Source organism: Tiliqua scincoides, chromosome 4 (assembly GCF_035046505.1).
Source record: "Tiliqua scincoides isolate rTilSci1 chromosome 4, rTilSci1.hap2, whole genome shotgun sequence".
Taxonomy (NCBI): Eukaryota; Metazoa; Chordata; class Lepidosauria; order Squamata; family Scincidae; genus Tiliqua; species Tiliqua scincoides.
Genome location: NC_089824.1, coordinates 176708852 through 176731427, shown reverse-complemented (window position 1 = coordinate 176731427; position 22576 = coordinate 176708852). Strand labels below are relative to the sequence as shown.

General features: G+C 42.9%; 1 protein-coding gene across 1 annotated transcript in view; it reads right to left on the bottom strand.

Moving 5' to 3' along the window:
- Positions 1–6122, bottom strand: part of CNTN2 (contactin 2) — a 31778-nt gene extending 25656 nt beyond the window's left edge. The window contains exon 1 of the mRNA XM_066623542.1: positions 6068–6122. Coding sequence (XP_066479639.1) covers positions 6068–6122 — 55 coding nt within the window. The remainder of the gene's footprint in view (positions 1–6067) is intronic.
- Positions 6123–22576: the final 16454 nt, after the last annotated feature.

Genomic DNA, 22576 nt, shown 5'->3' with positions numbered 1-22576 from the left:
TGAAACCACTGCTGTCAGCCAGAGGCATAGCTAATAATCGTATAGCCCGGTGCCAAGCTCAAAATGATGCCCTGGAAGTGATGTCACAACCAGAAGTGAAGTCACACTTGGGCTTTTTAAAAAGTGAAAATCTTTAAAAAGTGAAAAGAGAAAACCTGCCTCCTCCCCACAGCAGCTTGCCACCCACTTGCTCTACCCCAATCAGTGGCATAGCTAAGGCATCTATCTGCTACCTGGGGGTCAAAGAAGATTTTGTGGCCTCCCCACAACAAAATCAAATTTAATTAATTAAGTAAATAAATAAAAAGTGTGCCCTTTATTGGTTAGAGACACTGTGCTGGAGTGAAGAGAGACAGTTATTCACCCCCTGCTAAATATAAGAGGAGCACCCCTTGAAAAAGTGCCTCTTTACCCAGTTAGCAGGAGTAACTATATTATGATACATGGAAATGAGAGCTGACTCATATTAACACCTTATTGATTCCATGCTGTATCATAACAACATCTCATTGGTTCTCAGAACAATCAGTTTCATGAGTCAGTTCTAAGTGAAGAAAAACCACTTTCTGAGCACAATCCTAACCCACTTTGCAGCACTGACATAAGGGCAATGCAGCAGCTAGGTAATAGAACAAACATTCCCTTATTTTGAGGAGACCTCCATGAGTGCCACCCAACTGCAGGATTCAGCACACGTCCCATTGGCACTGCTATGCCAATGCTGGAAAGTTTATTAGGATTCCATTAGGCAGTTGTGTCTTCATTTTCTGATTAACTGGCCATAACTTTTGAAAGAATACAGCTATTCCAATGCTGTTTGATTCATTGCATTCTGCATTAAATTACCCTTCCAATGATATATAACATGGTGGTATTATTCATATATAACAAGGTTTTCACAATTTTGGCCATTGTGTCAAGCTCAGCTTGTTGCCCTCCTAAAGCTTGTTGTCTGGTGCAATTGCTACCCCCTTAGCTATGCCACTGCTTCCAGCCACTGTTGAGGTTGGGCTCATTATAAAGCAGTTTTTGATGTTTCATTTTACAAACCCACTCACAGGCAATATGGATTTGTTGGGGGGGGGGAGGGGGAAACTGGATGTAACAGCAGTTGTGTGTGTTTCAACATGAAACTGCTCCCACCATTAGAAAGAGTATCCAATTTTAACAGTCAAAAGGGATAGGAAGGTGAAAAGGTTAGAATTCTCTTCCCACCTGTGGCTTATCCCCACAAAATCCTTTTCCCTCAAGCACTTTTTGTCCCAGCATTGTTCAACTGATTTTAGAAATGGGTTATGTCTGAATGCCAGATGCAAGGGAGGGCACCAGGATGAGGTCTCTTGTTATCTGGTGTGCTCCCTGGGGCATTTGGTGGGCCGCTGTGAGATATAGGAAGCTGGACTAGATGGGCCTATGACCTGATCCAGCGGGGCTGTTCTTATGTTCTTAACTGCAAAGAGACCTCGGCCAAGAAAAAATATTTTGGAGGAAGTGGTGGTGGGGAAATTTCACCTATTTTCCCCTTAGTTATTAAAAGTGGGCTTCCCTACCCCATCTTTCTATGTAACTGAGGCAGTCTGTTCTCAAAACAGAGTTCCCATTATCACATCATGTTTAGCCCTAAGATTGTATGCATGTGCCTGAGTGAAAACCCTTGGCTGACTGCATGGAATACATTTGTTAGAAAGTGATGTCTTTGTTGCCCATTCTCATCTCTGACATACCCCTGTTGGCCCCAACCAACACCCATGAGTGGTTCCCCAGCCCACATCCTGATCTCTGCATCTCCCGATTCCTTTGTTGCTGTCTGCTCTACTGCCAAATGGAGGTGGTGGTGTTTTTAATTTAAGTGATCCTTCACAAAGATGGGGACAAAAGGAGCAGTGGAGATAAATTACAGAGGTAGCATTGAGGATTTGTGGTGCAGTATGTTCAGTCCCTGTGTACCTAAATATATGACTATGAATGCCAGTAAGTAGCCCCAATCACTGCTCCTAGCTGAGTACTTTCTGTATTTGGGCAAACAGCCATACAACACTTTGCTGATGCTAAAACACTGTCAAATTAATTAAAATTACCATCAGATCCTTTGCCCCTTCTTAAGCCTTGGAAGAAGCATACTTATCCTTTCTCCACTGGAAATGGCTTTGTCCTTGACACAGATGGGGTAACAAAACAATAAGGCGGTGCTGGCTTAGGAAAGCTCATTTGCTAATGACATTCCAGAGGCTAAACACAGATACACTTAAGGCTCCAAGTCAGGCTGGATGAGGATGAGATGGACTGGACAAGTGCTCAGAATGCAATAAATAATGCATGATAATGGCAAGACAGTTTGTGTTCTAAAGCTCTATTTGTTAAACCTCAAGTTTCTAGTTCCAAGCATCAGGGGAGTTTCTCTCCTTTTTAAAGAGGCAGAGGACAAACCTGGCTCGTTTCTTACTTCTCATCCCATATGAACTCTACATCCCCTGGCTGTGCCCATGCAATGGCTATGAACTGCAGCTGCCAAGTTCTGATTGCAAGAGAATGCAAGAGGATCAGACAAGCTTGCATCTGAAGTATCAAGGTGTCTGGGTGAAATGCCAAAAGAAAAAATGTTTGATTTGGGAAGGAGGTGGTAGAAGGGCTGGCTGTGTAAAATATTTGCAATAGAGCTGTGTTGCTGGTGAATAACAACTGGAGGAAACGTGACCTAAAATGCTCACAGCTGCGCATCAACTTTTCAAATCGATACATCCACCACCTGAATGGAACATGGTGGGGTGGGGTGGAAGGGGTACTGAAGAGCAGGATCCACCACTAGCAGTGAAAAGTGAGAGGGAAGGGTAAGAGCTAGTACAATCTCCAGCCACAATTTTGATTGTCAGCATTCAGCAGGCAACATTTATCTCCATGCCCTTCACTTCCTAGCACCTGCATACAAAACCACTATAAAGGCAAGCTGCTACACAGTGGCTTGTTGAAAAGCTGGCAACCCCACACTAGTAACCTGCTTTTTTGGGGTGGGTGGGTGAGGAGCAGGAGTATAAGGCTCCCGTCCAACAAAAGGAAAGAGACATCCACTTACACCCATACAAAATACCTTCCCAGTCAACAACTGCACTGACTCTCAGGCTGTTTACAAGCACAATTCAAAGTGCTGGTTTTAACCATTAAAGCCCAAAGTGGCTTAGGAGCCAGTTACCTCAAGGACTGCTGTTCTCCATATGAACTTATCCAAGTATTCAGATCCCTTTCAGAGGCCCTTCTCCAAGGCCCCAACCTTCAGAGGCAAGTGAGTGGCAATTGGGGATAGAGTCTTAGTCATGGCCCTCTGGCTTTGGAAAGCAATTCCCGGGGATGCTTGCTTGATGCCAAGTTTGAAGTCTTCTCAACATCAGTTGAGGATCTCTTCATTTGCCCAAGCTTTTTAGAACTTTCAGGTCTTAAACATTTTCATTTTTTTTAATGCTGATATCTATGTGTGCTGCTCTTCTGTATTGGTTTATTGATTTTTGTGTTTTATGGTTAAAAAAAAATCTTCGTAAGCCACTCTGGGAACTCTTTGGACTAAAGAGTAAGATTAAAATATCCTAAACAAACAAACTGTGCTGACATCTCCCCCCACCCCGCCACCACTTGCTCTTTGCAGCTTCAATATGCAAGGTTCACAGGCACGTCCACTGTTTTTTGTTTTTTTTTCCTGGATTATTCAAGCCTATGCAGAGCCCAGTCTGAAGTCAGAGATAGTAATATGCAGAATAAATGCAGTCACTGCACTGCCTGGTTTAAAGTTGCTTATACAGCAATCCAGTAAGAATACAGGAAAGCATATTTAGTGCTTAAAAGTGTCAGTCCTTGCCTGAATCCTGGCACATGAAAGCAAAAAGAAAAGAAAAAGAAAAAAAGACAGCTTCTATAAACAAATGTAAACAGAGGAAAGAAAGCAAGAGAACCAAAATAGCTATGAAGCCAATGATGGACAAAGCTTGAGCTAGCACTGCCTCAGAGATTCTGAACAGTCTTCTTCTGCAGAGCTATTTCTAGATTCTCCTGAACAATTACTTTGCAGTTGGTTTACCACAAAATCTTCTCACTACATTACATCAGAGCTTTAGTCCACTCACCAATGCCTGCTTATATCCTATAGAAAGACGAGGAAGTAAAGGAATTTAATTTATTGAGGTTAGCCAGGAAATTCAGTTATATCTGGGCAACAATTCTTCCAGCTGCAAATGCTATAGAACAGGTGATTAACAGCTCAAACTTATGCAAGCCTAGTTGGAAGTAACTGACCATGGAGTTCAATGAGACTTAGGGCGCAATCCTAAAGTGCTCATGGGCTGGCACAAGTCCCTTGCACCGGCCCAGGAGGGTTGCAAACATGCCGTCACGCATGTTTGCACCTCCTCAAGAGCAAGCTTTGCCAGCACAAGGAGGTGTGCTAGAGCACGGAGGCTGCAGCCAGCCTCCGTGCCAGCTTGGCCCAGGTAGGTTGTGTTGGTGGAGGGCGATCCTGGGGGCACAGGGCGGTCCTGGGGGTGAGTGCTTAGGCGGGGAGCAGGAGGTGGGGCTGGGACCCAGCTGATACGCCAAATCCCAATACTGTTCCTCGAGTAGCACGGAGCGGCTGCAAGCACTCCGCTCTCCTTGGACTTATGCCACCTCTGGAGATGGTGCAAGTCTGAGGAGACCCATTGGGGCTGCAGTGGCTTACCCGGGAGTAAGGTGAAGAGTTTTCCCTTGCCTCTGGCTGAGCCACTTTGGGCACCTATCTCGCACTGGATACAGCACAGGCCTCCTGGCCTGCCTGTTCCAGTGCAAGATAGGATTGCGCTGTTACTCTCTGATAAGACTGTATAGGATTGCAGCCCAAGGGAGCTCAGCAACAGTTTTTTTGAACCATTCTTCTCCTATGTCCTCAACTCTGGCTGTGGGGTGCATGTGAGTTGAGACAGGGAGTTGGATCTCCTTTATTCTCTGCATGTTGAAAGCCTTATTCAGATAGCGATATCCAGTTTTCCTCTCTGGAAAGATGAATTTTCTTTTGGATGCAGTTTTTTTGTTGTTGTTTGGTTTTTAAACCAATCTGATATGAAACTCAAATGGACAGCAGACAATGGTCTTAAGATGCAGTCATATTGAGCTTGTCTTCTGCTTGGTTCCCTGTTCGTATTCACACTGAGAATCTGTCACCCTTCCAGCCTACCTTATACAGATCTTTTCTGTCATGCGTTAACAGCCATTAGAAAATGCTCCTGTTGGGCTTTGTAGATGACTTATCCCTTATGGTCTCTGTTTGAATGCCAAAAATGTCTGCCGAATTCAGCTGGCTAAGAGAGAAATCCAGCTTTGCCTTTATGTCGCCTACATATGTGGGTCAGGCCAGTTTCCACACAGGCTAATTGCCTCCTGATCTAGGCCAGCCACCTTCCCAAGAGACGCAGAGAACATTAAAAGGTAATTAGATATTTATAAAGGACATTGAAATAGCCTCTCCCCAAGATGATGAATTAGCTCCAAGGCATTATCTAATTCTTAGCTGTCTAAAATGAAAAGCCTTCCCACTGAGAGATCAACCTTTTAAAGCATAGCCCGAGACATCTAAGAACCAGCAATGGTTTGAACTGAATGGAAAATAGAGATTCATGTATTGGGGGGAGTACAGAGAACACTACAGAAGACTCAATCAGGTGAGATGGCTACAGGAAATGTGTCAATAAAAGAATTCAGAAAGGCAACAAATAGAAATGCTGTTCAGATCAGTTTAATGTATGGTAGGACTCAACTGGTGCCTTGGTTCATTGGCTTGGCTGTCATAGCTAGTACAACCAACCAGTCATCATTCCACCACAATAAATGCAACTACCACACTGCAAATACGAAGAAAACAAAATTACTTGATCTACATAGCAAACAGGAGAGCTGAACTATGCAACATGTGAATTACATATTCCAGATAATTGCATGTTCTGAAAGAAGGTACAAATGAGTTTGTTACTTCCCTTGTGCAAGTTCAGCCAGTCTGCACACTCAGACTAAAGTTGGTCCTTCGCCTTTGAGCCAAGATGAACGAAACTCTTACCTGTGAAAGAGACAACAGCCAGGGAGAAAAACACAAGATCCGTAGATGCTCCCATGGTAGACTTCAGAGTCTGATATACAGCTTAGCAAATGGAAAAGGTTCTGTAAGACACAAAAGAGTTCATTTGCAGCTGACCAGCAGGATTCAACCACATATGTCAGCAATCAAGCTATGTTTGTAGCGTGAAGCTACTACCTAATAGCCACATCCGTGATGTGGTATCATGTCCAAGTGGAATCTACAAATTGGTAGGTACATCATAGTTAGAAATAAATTTCTAAAAGACAAAGTAACAAACTGGTATGTTTTATTATAGTAAGGCTACACATCACATTTTTGCATCCTTTCCTCTTTATTTGAATATTTATGACTGTCCTCTTCCCAGATATCAGGGCATGCTACCAAAAAGGTTCACAAGTTCACTAAGATGAAAAGGAAAATCATTGCCAGGGTTGTCATTTCCAAACTCTGGTCTCTCAGCTGCTAGATTGTACCTAATTAGCTCATCAAAATTATAAGGAGTTCTCCTTCTGTCTCTTCGAAACAGAGGCTGGGCAGACACCTGACAGGGATGCTGTAGCAGCAAACCTGCACTGAGCAAGAAGCTGGACTAGATGACCTTTAAGATACCTTCCAATGCTGATTTTATTCCATGCCCAGTCTTATTCCAGACCAGGATATTAAAAAAAAAATCAAATCACAGCAACCTTGTATCTGTTGCTATACTGAACCATTCCAGGCTGCCAGTGGAGTATGCGTGAATCTTTCCTCATGCTTAAAAGAACACCACTATTCTAAGTGAACAAGAGAAATATCTCTGAAAACAAAGGGGAGATCCCCAGAAAGAGGTCTTCAAGAGCTATGAGAGCTGATTAATAACTTGGAAGACACACTTAGATTCTCCCCTTTTCTTTTTAGAAGCAATTTTTCAGTGCAAACTGGAAATAGTCCTACTACTCAGATTCTATGAGCATCTATCTTAATTCTCATGGTCAGACTGATTCTCATCCATCCTATAATCTGCAGTTCAAGTGTGAAGCACATACATACACACAAGTCTGAGTGTGACTCGCTGGCCAACATAAACATGGCAACAAGGTTCCTCATGGGGTGGTGTCAGAGTTGGCCAGACAGGACACTAACTAAGGGCTCATATCTAATCGAGATGTGCCAGTCAGACAAACTTCTAAACCCTCGGTAACTGTGGCCACAATAGACCCAATGTATTGTCAAGGGATGTGGGGTGCTTGTGTGTGAGCGTGTTATGGGGGCAATGCAGAGCTTTGCCCCAGGGACCCCAGTAACCTGGTACCAGCTGTTCCCCACCTCTAATCTAGCAAATAGAAAAAGGTTAGCATTTCAAAAACAATTTTCGCTGGGTTGTATCTGAGCTTGAGTTCAGCCTCCTTTTCGCTGCTAAAGGTCAGCACTGGAAAACGATGTAACAACAGGAAAGATTGTTCCTCTGAGCACAAGAGGATTACCTCCCCGCCCCCACACCCTGAAGAATAACCACCTTGGACACCTTCCTGAGAGAGGGGAAACTGCCAGATGTATAGACATCGACTGGGGTTTATTTATTAATTAAAAGGTTATATGCTGCAGTCTATGGCAGGGCCTCTGTGCAGAGATGAGCCTTGACACTTCACAAATATACCCCTACATAGGAGGTGCAATGTGAGTTAGCTTTCCAAGATGCCTCTCATCAGATTCCTAGGCCATTTAATTAAACACAGAATGCAGTGCTTGTATAGCCTGATCTTCTTAACTTGGAAGCCATGTGTTAGCTCGAATGAGAAAGAAAAAAGTTCACCCAAGGCCTCAAAACATCTAAAGGCATTTTTCACAAAACGCTATGGGTGCAATCCTTTCTTTGGGCCGGTGCAAGTTCCTTGCACCAGTCCAAAAGTGCCACTTTCTAGGGAGACTGGCCAGCACACGGACATGCACTGGCTTCCCTGCGCTGACATGGGCCCCGGAGGATGGATGAGTTGTGTTGGCCAAGCTCAGCCAACGCAGGGGTCTGGGGAGGGCAGGGAGGAGGCAGGAAGGAGGTATTTTGGGGCGGAGAGGGTAGATGGTGGGTGTTCCCAGAGGTGGGCAGACTTGGAGCAGGAGGCAGGGCCAGGATCTGGCGGTTGTGCAGGATCCTGACCCCGTTCCCGGGTGGCCTGGGGAAGTCCCAGTATGCTCGGATTTGCGCTACCTCATCAGGTGGTGCAGATTCAAGTAGACCCATTGGGACTGCTGCAGTGCAACACAGGGTAAGGGGAAAGGCTTCGCCTTGCCTCAGGCTGCCCTGCTTTTGGTCCCAAACTTGCACTGAATGCAGCGCAGGCCTCCTGGCCTGCCTGCATTCAGTGCAAGTTAGGATTGCACCCTCAATATTGATTTAAGAGATTTATATCCCACCTTTCTATCCCATAAGGACACTCAAGGTGGCTCACAATTAAAAACATTATACATATAAAAGACATTAAAAACAATAGACTGAATCTTTCCAGTATCAGCACGCACATGTGAATGCTACTAATGCAGGACAGAAAAGAGAGATGAGTCATTTTAAAAACTACATTTCAGACCATGCAAGCTGGACATCTGAGTTACAGTTACAAGGCATGCAAATGTAAAAAGTGCTTTTAGAGCCCCACATAATAACATTCTAAATCCACCGTTTGCTCAAGTGTTCTCAAAGCCTTTGCTGTCATTCCTGCCATGCACACCTGGCAAGAAAGTCTTGCTGTGTTTGCATTGTTTTGGAGTAGGTTTACCACCTGCGTAGCACTCCCTCACTCAGCTGTTTCACAAGAGTCAAGCTAAGCAAAATCCTTTCCATACTAAGGAAAGCAAATCTGAAAGTCAGTACCCTCTCTGCCACGTCATGGCAGGGAGGGTACTGAAAGGGCAGTCATGGGACATGGATCCTCCCAGCAATCTGACCTTAGACAATCCAATGTCCAGAATTCCTGGTCTACCTATTGGAGCTCTCAGTTTTAAGCTGTATTATTAAAGAAGCCATATCCTTTCGCATGTACTTAAATAGTTTGCATTGTGTCAGAAACATCCTCTTTTTTTCCAACTGTGTGTAGTCTAACTTGAGTTCATTTTGATTTCAAGCTGCCATCCCTGGAAGCTATGCAGGACTTCACACTGGAAGGGGTGGGAGTCAGGCAGAACTGCCTATTCCAGTGCAAGTTAGGATTGCGCTGTCAGTTGGCCAGGCGACCTGATAATCTTTCCAGATTCTTAAGTCAAGAAGTCTTTCCCATAAATGACCGGAGCCTGGATGCAGCACACAACCCTGCTATGCCTTTTGTCCCACAGAAACTTCTTCAATTGGGGAACTGTATGTTCCTGGAAGGATAGGTAAACCTATGCTGCCTACCCAAAGGGAAGCTCCCAATCTCCTTTGTTCACCCAGAAATGCTTTTGTTTCCTTTGTGCAAAGTCCTATAACTGCTCCTGCTCTGGAAGCAGAACTTTGTCATCTCTTCCCCTGGCAGAGGTGTTCACGCTGAGCGATTTTCTCTCTTGCCATTTGTCAAGGTGCCCATGCTGCTGTGCATTTTGGTGCTCTCTTTCCCATAGCAACCCACGCTCCATTTTGGTGGCGCTTTCTTCTCTGCCTCACATTTTACACTTTGCAAAGCTGTTCTCTGGTTAGGTAGCCTCTTGCTGAAACTTACTCTTGGAGGCACATCTTTTTTTTATGTGTTTTTCTGCCAGAGAACTATGCAGCCCTGCCCTTGTTGCTTAGACAAACTTCATACTTGCCCAGCAGAATAGGATTGGTAATTTCTCCCCCCTTTGATTCTCTTTCCCCACAAAAACCTCAATTCTTGTGTGCGTATTTCAAAGCTTCCCCCCAAACCGCCTTCTTCCACTGGCTGACAAAGGAGGAAACCCAGTTCAGCACAGACTCAGTCAGTCTCTGCCTCCTGCCTCTTTCCAACTAACTCCTGCTTCTCCAAACACAGTTGTTTACAATTACTGTATTTCTTTCACTTGCAACCATTTAAAGCTCTGCAACCGATCTCCTAAGCTAACTGAAAGCAAACATGCCCTGTTCTTGTTTGCCTATATTCTTTCATAAACTCAATCTTCTTTTGAAAAGCTCAGTCTTATGGTTACTGGTAGCCTAATTTTGAGACACTTTGAAATGGATGTGAGTGAACTGTGCAAACAATGATCACAAAATGGCCCGACACCTCTGAATTTGACATCTCACTCCAGAAGTATTGCTAATTCCCCCCAGTTTGGTTCAATTTGAGTTACTGTACGCGTTTGCATGACACATGTAGGAACACATGTGTACAGTGTTGGCAACAATGGTCCTACAGAAAGTTCTGCATAAAGTAGCACTGACAACACAATGAGCTGTATGTGAACTATGCAACAGCGTTCCTTCTTCATTTCTGCTCACTGCCTTCACATTCAGTACGCTTGGCTTACCCAGCGGAAAGTCAATATCACTGGTGAGACTCCCCTGTGTTTTGCAAGGCAGCCACCTGAGCCCTTCTGTCTCTTACATCCTCAGTGGCAACACATCCTTTTGTATATGACAACTTAACTGGCTACTCATCTGCTAACCAAAACATGTACCTAAATCCAATAATGTGCATTGGCTCAAAATGAGGAACTGTAGTTTTCCAGAACTTGTGGTACTGAGAAAAACTGTGGGATACATAGCTAAAAATCTACCAAAGTTACGAGGCTGGTAAATGCACAATTCTGGATAAAGTGTCTTTAAGGATAGACAATGCAGAATTTCTATTTCTCCCCTATGTCAGCTGAGCAGGTATATCCAAAACACACACATGCATGCAAGAAAATCTTCAATTAGTTAGCCAAATTAGCAGATCTGTCTCAAAGACACAGGGGGCTCATACAGAGCTGAGTATGGAGGGGGCAATTCTGATTATAATTGCACTTTCCATTTTCTTGCTTTATAAAATATAGATGCTGTATCTGAATGAAAGGGAATCTCATCCCTTCCCTCCCATGGCATTTAGCCTAAACAAACTATAGTCCCAGGGGAATAAATGGCTGAGTAGACAAGCACACCATGATTGGATAGGAATATAATTGCAATAATTCTCGGTGTGTTAACTCTCCTGTCTTTTTCTAGCCTCCCTGTGGGCCATTAGTGACTATAATTTGAACCCCTAGTCCTGTTGCTCTGAATTTACACTCACTCTGCTTCTATTGCTTTCAGAAAAGTATAAAATGGATATAGTGCTCAAAGCTCAACGATTCGCATAATGGTATTTAAATCACCATTTCTTTCTTCCTTTCAAGACCCCATTTCACACCTACATTTCCTGCGAAAGTACTTATGTAGCGTTGATGAAATACCTCTTCTATTCAGGGAATGTTGATTTTAAAGCAATATAGTGGGCTCTCTTTAGTTCAGGTTACCCCAGGGCTGTTGAATACCACACATCTAATAATAATAACTCAAAAACCTTAGCCTTCCAAGGTCTTCAGTCAACCCATTCAGCTTCCTCCAGTATCCTAACATAGAATTTCTAATGTTCTTTTTCAAAAATTCTAGCATATCAGGTGGTGGTAGTGAGGCTAGAGTTGGTGAGATGAGTTACATGCGGTAGAAATCTTTGGAAAACATTTGCCTTAAATTTACCACCCCAAAACTAAACCACATATTCACTGAAACCATCAGCCTACCTCATGATTATACCGGCTTTGCAAAAAAAAGTCTGTTTTTTTAAAATGTTGGTTTTGTGACCCCAGTGACATCTTCTCTCTCTTCCCCTTTCTAACCCACATTTTCAAAAGAATTCATTTGTTCACTAACAGCTCAGATTTTCAAAGGAGATGAGCTCTTGAGGGTTTTCTTTTTAAAAATCAGAGAAGAAGACCAACTCTCAGGATTTTTCCCAGCACACTCAACTGTTCAAACACACAGCTTCTGGAATCTAGCAACTTGTTAAATTTGTTTGCTTCAGTGTTTTAGAATTTGCTGGACTAATTTTCTGTCTAGCCTTTCTCTCTGTTTCTTGCTAGTTGTTTTCTTTGCAATGTTTTGCAGTCAAATTCCATAGCCAGTTATTCCAGATTTCCAATAACAATCTCTTTCTCTGCAGCTTCAGCTGAACATAGTATGGGGGCTGCTGTTCACTCTGAAGGCAGTTGCATGGCTGAGTAGCCAACATAAACCTCTTAGAAGTTCTTCACCTAGTACAGATAACTTGAAATTTGCTGAAGATAATAAATAATCCAACATACCAGGGCAAACAATTATTGTAGAGATCCTTTTGCCAGCTGCATATGACTGACATTTAAGATGAGATTTTGATAAAGCCAAGTTCTTTTGGCTGGGCAGTTTGTGATGCAGTTATTCTATATTAAAAGGCATATTAATCCTGTGCTGTCATTATTCTTCTATACTGGTACACTGAAGACGCTTCTGGGATTCTTCACTCAAGATGAATGTCCTACATGGAAATCCTTTTCATGTAGAAAATAAATTGGCACAAATCCTGCATATTATTACCTGAGACAACATGGCCAACTAGACAAGTGTACAAACATCACATATCACAAATTACATGTGAGGATGACCCTGCTTCCTTTGTGCAAGTGATGCTGAAGTAGGAAATGTTGTCTAGAGTGGTGGTCTTAGGGTGCTTTCACACATTACATCACACAAACCCAGATCTGCCACAGTGTATACTCACTGCTGCCAAACCTGACATTCTAATATGTATCCTATGTGATATATGCATTTTAAAATATCCATTAGTCACAATCATATTGTGCATTCTTAGGTGTGCATCCTTAAACAATGGAAGGTACGAAGTGGTTCTCATTGTCCACAGACATTTGGTCTATGTGGAATATACATTTTAAATAAAATGAAAGAACTCATATCTGGCTACCTCGTGAGAGAAGGGACCCATTTTTGCCCCTTTATTTTTGGAAGACCACTCCAGAGCTCATTTTGGTGATCTGTGGTGAATGCCATCGCTAATGCTTCCATTCACTGGGGTGGCGCATGATGCTGCATGAAGGAAGAACTGTTAATAGTCAAAGACACATTATAGCTGTCTCATATGTGCCTATGGGACCCTGGATGGATCCATTATCAAGGAACGGATGTTATAGCCAGATGCTTACAGTTCCTTTGGGTCTTCCCGCCTTCCTGCCTGATTGGAGTTCTCTGGCAAGGTGATGCTTTCTCTGGGAAATGATCATGAAGGAGAAAAATCATGCTCCCCAAGCACCTCTCAATTCCGAGCATCAGTAGGTCTAGCAGAAGTCTACTTAGTAATTAGGGTATCCTGAATAGAATAAACTTTTTGACATCCTTGTGCAATCCCCCCCAACAGCTAACTGCTGGACATCCCCTCAGTTTATCAGGGACAGCTGGGAAAGATTAAATAGATAAATATTAAGAGAACCAGATTCAGCGGTTAGGTATTCACTTTTTTGCCCATGCAGTTTCACATATACTCTAGTATTTAAATGTGACAATCCAAGGACAATCTAAATTGATCTATTCATAATAGCAACAGCCAATTATACCTCTTTGAGATGCCCTTTTGATAAGATTTTAAAAAATCTCCATAGAGGGAATGATCAAATATTTCACATTTGCTAAAGTTCACTACAGTTATTATTAGGCATCTATACACCATAGGTCATGCCGCAGCAGGAATCATTAGGAATAGTTGGCTGTATAATCAGATAAAATGTGGATTTCTAGCTTGACTTGAGTTCTTGGCTGACTCCATGGCAAACTCTAGCAGCCTCAGCTGTGGCCGAGGGAACCAACAATGGATTGGCTGGTTCTTGTCTCCTTGTCTTGGCATTTGCTCCTTGTCTTTAGGATGATAACATGGATGGCACCCTCCTCCATATGCTGACCATCAATGCTGACGGGTGCATGTGCGAGTTCTTACAGAAGCCTTAAGTAAAAATCTACAACTAATTTTCTGAACAGAAATCAGCTCTAACTACCTTGTGTTTACAATTACACAACAATTATAATTATAAATTTCTTGTCTGGTTTAGAAAAATCCCTTCATAGCTAAAGCTAATGGCATGCATAGGACAGCACATTTAGTTAAAACATTGGTTTGCCTATTTGTCTTGGCAAATATTAAAAATTGATTTTTGATAATGTACATATTTATATAGTGCTTGCTCACACTCTAAAGGGTGATGGGTTCAGGAAGGAAGAAAGATGGTTGGTGATTTTAAATTTGTTTGTAAGGACTTCCTGCCTTTTTAGTTTGCTCAACATCATTCTCTGGCAGTGGGAAAGCAAAGAGTAATTAAACCCCCCCTCCCAAGAGCAGGCAACTCTTCGTGTAGTCTATAATTCTATGCAAGCACAGAAAAAAAGTGCAAAATGTGGTATTGAGAGCAGTCCCTGGGCATTGAATAGCCATTTAACCAAGAAATGCCACAAAGGCTTGTCTTGCCACATTTCTGCATGCCAGGCTATTAAAGACACAGAAGCAGGACCAGAAAAAAGTGAGAATTGAATCAGATGCACAATTATTGGGGGGAAAAATGTTCTTATTCAGTGGCCAGGAACACTGCCAGCCTGAAAACCCAAATGAGAGGAACTGACCCAACAAACCTCTGGAGGTTCAGTTCTTTCTAGGGCCAGAACACTAGCTTCCCATTATTATCTTAGTTCTAGCTGAATGCCACATCAGTTGATTTGGGCATTCAAAGATGAGCACTTAAAATTAATAGCAGGGTGTAATCTGGGCCAATCTGCAGTCCCATAATCTGTTTGCATGATCAGGATATGGTTCTGGATAGTGTGTGCTATACTTTTTACACAATTCTGAATACCTACTGTTGAGATCGTTTATGGGTGGGTGTGCATTCAGGCTGCTTCAGAAGTTGCAGTTTTTATGCTTGCACCTTGACACCGCTCTCTTTAGAAATGAATCACTATACAACAAGTGTTTCCATTCCTAAATTCAGTGCTGTAAATGCACAATGTTTTTGCACTGCTTTTCATCACATCCAAAAGACTTTTCACTCTTAAGAGCTAAAAATGCCGCTGCATTCTGCCTGCCAGCCAGCCGTGCCTCCATCTCCCCTCTGTCACTATCACTCACACATATATATGCCACATATTCCCTGGGGAAATGTGCACACCTGTGTCAGGCCAAGCCTTCAGCCTCTCTCATTGCTTGCCTTGTCAAATCAGTTCTTCTATGCATCTTTGCTCCTGCTCTCTTGCTCCTCATGAGGTTCACACGTGCACCTACTCGGAGTTGCTCTGATTTGCTCTGACATGTGGTAGGGTGGCTCTGGTCCATCACCCTGGAGGGCTACAGGGCCTGGCAGTGCTCTGCTGTCTTGGCAGTGGTTGGTTTTGTTCCTCCCTCAGCCTGTCAGCCTCCAGCCTACAACCAGGAAAAAGGGTTTAATAGGATGAGATGCGAGGCTGTCTCAAGCAATGAGTGCAATCCAGCAAACTAGAGTAAGGGAACGTCATTTAATCCCCAATCAGGGGACCAGCGAAAGACTGTTCCTACCATGCCTGTACCAGGTATCTCTGGGTATCTCATTACATAACACAGGAGATGCTACAGACTATGAAGGTACCAAACTTTTACACTCGCTCTTCTGTTTGTGAAGGGCATGGAATAACTGGTGCCATTTCCATCTCAATTTCTTCAGACCAAAACAGTAACAACCATTTATCTGCCTTTATCATGTTACTAAGTATAATGATAAAGCAAGATTATCTGCAGCTGATAGTGATAGTGCCAAAAATGGACTGACGCTCCAGATTTTTAAATGATCAGATCAAGGTTGCTGCTGACATTTGTCAGTATCAGACTTTGAGTCACATACCCACTTACGAAATTGGCAAAGCCTCATTTGAAATCCAACAAACCTCTTCTGAATCTGCAAAGACCTTTGTCAAACCCACTTCCTTTAATAAGCAAACAAACAAAAAAGCAATTCAAGTATTGCTACGTGATGGATATGAGCCCAATAGAAAGTTTAACAAAGATGAATAAAGCCCTGGGTCTTAATGAACACCCCAAGATTTGAAAACTTTCCCTTCAGCTGCAATTTCATTATGTTTAATTATTATGCTTCATTATGTTTAATGATGAAGGCTAAGTATTTCACCACCACCAGCGTGGTCAGCCACCAGGAAGCATGAGTAGAAGGCTGCTGTCTAGTTGCTACTCCTGTAAAGGTGTAAAGGTAAGCTCATATGCTGCAAGTCAAGATCAGATCAGTACTAGAAATAGCCTGGCATCATTCAGATCTTCTTTAACTCTTCTGCATACTGATAAGTGTGGCTGTCAGTAATGTTGATGATACACTGATTGCGACTCCCAATTGCATAGGTTTATTTGTCCGAAAGTGTGCAAACCGCTACAATATGCAGAATGAGAAAATAAGTAAACCCAATCAAAGCAGTTTAAAACTTGGCCAAGCAGCAGGCTTTATGAAGAGCACAGTCTGAGGTTTAGAATAATATAAGAGGTGGGCAGTTTTGACAGCTCTAGATAATTCTTTCAGTTCCAACAAATGGAAGTTCAGAAAGCCTGATTTAGAAAGCCTTTTCACTGTTGCTATTGTTAAACAACTGGGAGTCAAAAATCTTTGTCGATTTACTGCAAGTCATTCAGCAATTTACCAGAAGACCCTGATCTACCTTCTCGCCACTCCTGATTTAGATGTCCATAAATTTCAAGCGCTGCTGAGTGATTCACAGTCCACTGCAGACATGCAGTAGCCAGCATTTGAAGGGCAAAGGGCCTTAATTTCATAAGTACATCAAATTTGTAATGTGAATGAAAACAAAAGAGCCTTAGCTTCACTTAGTGGATTCTGTACCAGCAATTCCCTCATCCTTCCCTTGCAAGATCCTCAGCTGTTTCTGGCTTTTGTGGTTTGGCATGCTCCTGTGGCCCATTTTTGTTGCTTACTTCGCTAGAATGGCAGAACTGAAGGCTGCTGACTCCCACTGGTTATGTATTATGCTTGTTTTTAGATATACCAAATAGTTCCAAGTTGTACCCAATATTTATCTTTGGCTCTGCTTGTTGGATACTGTAAGTCACTGATCTACTACAGGTGGGATATCCACTGATATCCACAGATCCGGCTCAATGTGGGTCCCCTGGACTCGCATTGAGCCAGACTCGGGCCCCACTTAGACCTCCGAAGGGGACCAGAGCACAGCTCCAATCCCTTCTGGAGGGCTTTCTGAAACCCAGCAGCTTGCAAGACAAGTTTTAAAAAGCCCCTCTTCCCCACAGCGGTGCAATCCTGGGGACTGTGTTGCTGCCATTTCTCCCGCCCTCACAAAATCTTATCTCTGGTGTTTCACTCCCAAGAGGTTTGAGCACCATAGGTCTAGATGTCTCTGTGTTCCCAAGAGTTGTCTGAGACGTGATATGTAGGTTATGGTACATTAAGGCTACAATCCTAGATGAAATTACCTGGAAGTAAGTCCTACTTAACAGTGAGATTTATCTCCAACTAAACATGCACAGGCAGTCTAGCGCTCTAATACAACTTTTAACAACAGTCTGCCAGATGTAAGGGAGTGGCAACAAGATATGGGTATCTTCAAAATGTATTACTGGTCATATATTACATCCAGATTCAGAAGCAGCATGAAATAGCTAGAGAGGGTTACTTCTCTTATATGACATGTTTCTGGGATTCCCAAAGGCATCTTGTTGTCCACAGTGGGAAAGAGGATGCTGACCTACACAGAATCTTGGTCTGATCCAGCATGATAAGCCCTTCTTGAGGTTTCAGACTAACCTCTGGTATCAGTCTCCAAAGCATTCTTTATTCCATTTGCAACAGCTTATTTTAGAGATTTCACACTGTAGGTGAACTGGATAGTGATTTTCTAATCTACAGTGAGACTGAGTAGAACCCGGTCACTCCTAGAACATCCTAGGGGCAGTTCAGACCTCCAACAGGAAAGGATTAAAATCACGAACTAACATGAGAAATCCAAACACATCTCTCTCTCTCTCTCTCTCTCCCCCCCCCCCCCCTCATTTACCTGGAGTTTGGACAAATAGCCAACAAACTATCGAGGCTTCTTGCCCTGTTCATGCTCTCTTCGTATCAGAACACCAACACAACCATTTATTTACTTATTTGTTTCAAAACATTCATATCCTGGATTTCTAGTTGGAGGTATTCCAAGCAGCTAAGAATACAACAAAATATGCCATCTCATCAAGAACAACACCAAAACCAGACTAAAAATAACCAAATAACAAAACATCATATAACTACAGTACAAGAAGTTTACATCTTACACAGTATTGTTTCAGAAGCAGAACTTAAAAACACAGTTTGTCTGTCTTCTCCTCCTACACTTATTTACAAGTATAGGTGGGACAAGTGAAAGCTGAGGGTGGGGGGGGTGGAGAAACACAGACTAGAACAGGGGTCTCCAAACCCCGGCCCAGGGGCCAGATGCGGCCCGCAGCAAGCCTCTTTCCGGCCCACAGTCAACCTCTTGTCCCCTGAAAGCCTCTGGCCCAATCAACTGAACATGACCAGAACTGTGCTCTGATTGTGTCTGGAGGGTGTTCTGAGGGCCAGAGACGTTGAATGAATGAGCCCATTCATTCATTTACTCACTCATCTATGTTCCATCTCTAATTTATTTATTTAAATTTTATATTTAAATTTTTTTTTCTGGCCCTCCACACCATGCCAGATATTTGATGTGGCCCTCTGGCCAAAAGGTTTGGAGACCCCTGGTCTAGAGCATTCACCTATGAGAGAGCATCCAAGTATACTTCTCTGTGAGAACTGCATAGGGCAGTGGTTCTCAAACTGGTGCATCACAACCCACCAGCTGGAGAAGCCCTGTCTCTAACCCTTTAAGGGACGGGGGAGGGCAATGGCACAATCCCCAGGATCAGGCCACTGTCAGGGATACAGAGGCTTTTTAAAACTCACCTGTGCCTGCAGCAGTCTTTGCAGGGTGCAGGGAGTCCTGCTAACCCCTATGCAGGGCTCCCTGCAGCTTGGAAAAACTAAAAATTGCGATTGCAACCCACTTCTGGATTACGATCACAAAATTGGAAGTTGGTTGCGATCGCAATTTCTAGTTTTTCCAAGCTGCAGGGAGCCCTGCAGAGAGTCCCTGGGGCTCCTTGCACCCCCTGAAGGCTGGTGCAGACACAGGTGAGTTTTAAAAAAGCCCGTGTCCCTGGCGATAGCAAGATCCTGGGGATCACATTGCCACCATTTCTCACCCCCGCAAAGACTTATCACGCTTCTCAAACTCTGGGAAAGTTTGAGAAATGCTGTCATGGGGAAATAGCTGCTGTGACAACAGCAACCATGACATCAACCCACACTCTCATCTCTTACCTATTTGTAAGTTTAGCAGTCAACTTCACACATTGGAGAGGAATTGTCAAGTTTAACATACAAGACTTGAAATAGACAAGTTGGAAACATATAAGCATACAGAAGTGACAGCAATCTGGGTAGCTCCATACACATTTCCATCATTTGGTGGCCAGATTTAACTAGTGAAACATAATATCGGCATCAGTTGTACTGGACAGATGGGGACAGAAATCCCTTTCACTGGTACAGGAAGTATTATATGTCTCTGCTACCTATGGTACATTGCTAGCAAGGATTTTTCCTGCAGTATAAGCAGTTGTAAAAAAACATTTTGCAATGCTCCTACCCATGGCAAGGCCTGCTTCATGTGCAACTGAAGTGACCGTAAACATTTTTATGGGCACTAAAGAAGCAATGTGCAATCTGAGAGGGGATCTCTCCCTGAATTTAGCATTTGTCGCTGCAGACAAATGCTGTTCACAAGAAGAGCAGGGGTGGTGTTAACATGTTTGTATCATCAGAGAAGGTGGGAATAAGCAGGTATGCCTCTAGGAAGCCCACATGGAGTTCCCCTGTGTGCAGTTCTCTGGGGAAACAAATCCCTGAGCAGGGCTTATTGCAACTTCTGGTACATCAAAAATGGCAAGGATCAAAACTTTCACGTATATCTACAACAAACTCTTTCCATAGTCCACCAAATTTTTACATCTACATTTTTTCCCCGTTATAGCAACAACGTTCAAATTAAGTGCCCTCTGCCACAATCTCTGGGGAGTCCTGGGCCCACCATATTCCTTTTCAGATCCACTTTCTGAGACACCAAGTCAGTTCTATCATCCTGTTTTAAAGGGGACTAGTAAAGTGGATGTATTAAGTATTTGAATATTATTGATTAGCGATGAGGTGGGAAAGCCAGCAAATTGTGAGAAAAACAGAAATAGAAAGAATGTATAGTGAAATTTTCTAATCAAGAAAGTTGCCCTGAAATTGAATTCCAGCAGGGCTAAATGCCTAACCTGAAAAAAATTATCTGAGAAAACAGAGAAAAATAGAAAGATTGTAAGCTGTAAGGGGTAGATAACTATTTTGCACATTTCCCCCCACAATGGGGTTGCAGCTGCTTAAGATCTCCCATGACAGCAAGCATAATGATAGCACAAAATAAAGGATAAAAATGGGAAACTTTATTTGCTCAGAAGCACTAACAGCAGGGCACTAAGGATACAACAAAAAAGAGAGATGGGTAAAGAAATAAGAGGAAAAAGAGAAAGAAGATTACTCTTTCTCACAAGAGTGACTTAGGTTGCAATCCTAACCACACTTTCCTGAGAGTAAGCACCACTGAACAAAATAGGACTTGCTTCTGAGCAGACCTGGTTAGGATTGTGCCCTAACAGTGCAATCCTATGCATGTCTACTCAGAGTAAGCCCCACTGAGTTCAGTGGGATTGATATATAGAATTGCAACCTAGTAGAATATTGAATGCAATGGATCAAAACATGGTATCAAATAGAAACATTAATTAAGGAGAAAAAACCTGGAAAATAAATACTGGGGATCTAGTGCTCCAGTAAGGCAAGGAATGGCGGCTAGCCAGGAACATTATGCAATTTTCCAGGAAGGCCTTGCAGTGAACTGCTGTCTCTGAAATTTTTTTTTTTGTAAAATCCAATCTCAGATATCAGAAACCAGAAAATTAAAGGGGACATGTTCAAATATTCACAATTAAAGTCCATCCAAAAGTCTCGATAAGTAGAATCAGTTTCAGCTGATGCTTAAAGACAATGAATGAAGATGCCCAGTGAACCACTCAAACACGAATGCATGCTATCAGGGTTTCATCTTAAAACCAGGATTTGAAACAACAGTTTGAACCTGGCTTTAACATTTGGTTAATATCAAACCTTGGTTAGTGTTAGTCATGATTAATGGCAGTGCCAACTTAAAATGGCTAATGGTTAGTGGGGAAAGGGCAGGGAGAATTTACAATCTGCAGGGGATAGACTGAAGGAGGGGACAGTGTGAGCTTGCAGACCATTCATACTCCCTTAAATGTCATAAGGGACAAACTTCATTAATGTCCACACAAGCCAGGAATATCACAGAGCAGCAGTTCTCAGCAGTCTTTAGGTCTTAGGAGTCTTTCACACTACTCTAAAAAGTGTTAGGGAGCTCCAGAGTGCTGGTGCAAACTGGGCAGGGGGCAGATGGCAGTCACTTATGGTGTGCTTGTGGAGCCCCTGAAGGTGTCTCAGAGAGCCCAAGGTCTCCTAGGAGCATACTTTGAGAACCACTGTCAAGAGTATTTTTCAGTGAGCAAATCTAGCTATTTCAATGTTACCATTAGCCTCTCATCACCTGAGGCAAGGAGACAAAGCTCTCAACACACAACTTCTTGGCTTTCTGTGCTGGTGGAAGAAGTGGTGCTGGGCATGCACAATGCAGGCAAGCTTCCTTGAGCAGTTGATTTAAGTGCTTCTCAAACTGTGGGTCTGTGGGCAACCAGTGAGTCATGACTCAATTTTTAATAGTTTGCATCAAGGCTTAAACAACTTGCTACTTTGGGGAGCAGTGTTTCTCCCCCCTTCCATTACCACTGGGCTTGAGTGGCTGGTAAAGTGAAACTTTTGTTTTAATAAAGTGATAACTGGTACCATCTTAGAAGCACTTCTCCCACTGCCAGTGTCAAAAGACCTGCATCCTACTTCCTGACTTGGGTGTGTCCTCATAGTAAGCCCATCCATAGTAAGCCCATCCAAAAGACAGTTCCTGAATTAAATGGTCACAGTACAAAAGGAATCCATGACTGACTTTGCAGAGGACACAAGTTGTGTATAGTTTGAGTATAAAGAACTTCATAGTACTAATGTTACACTACAGAGCATGTCTGCCTCACGATATTACAAATGTAAAGACTCTTCTGGTGCTGGATCTCAGCAACTAGTTTGTGATATGAACATGAACTCTTTAAAAATGTTACTTCAAAGCAATTCCAAGAGCATGTGTCAATGTTCCTCTCTAGGCTACACGAAAAACATAGCTCCCATGGCCCAGATACTTTCCATGTGCCTTCAGCTGTCAAACAGTATTATGGAAATGTTAGCTGAACTAAGTCCTGGTAAAAGCAAATACATCATTATTCTTTTTTAGAAAGCCCT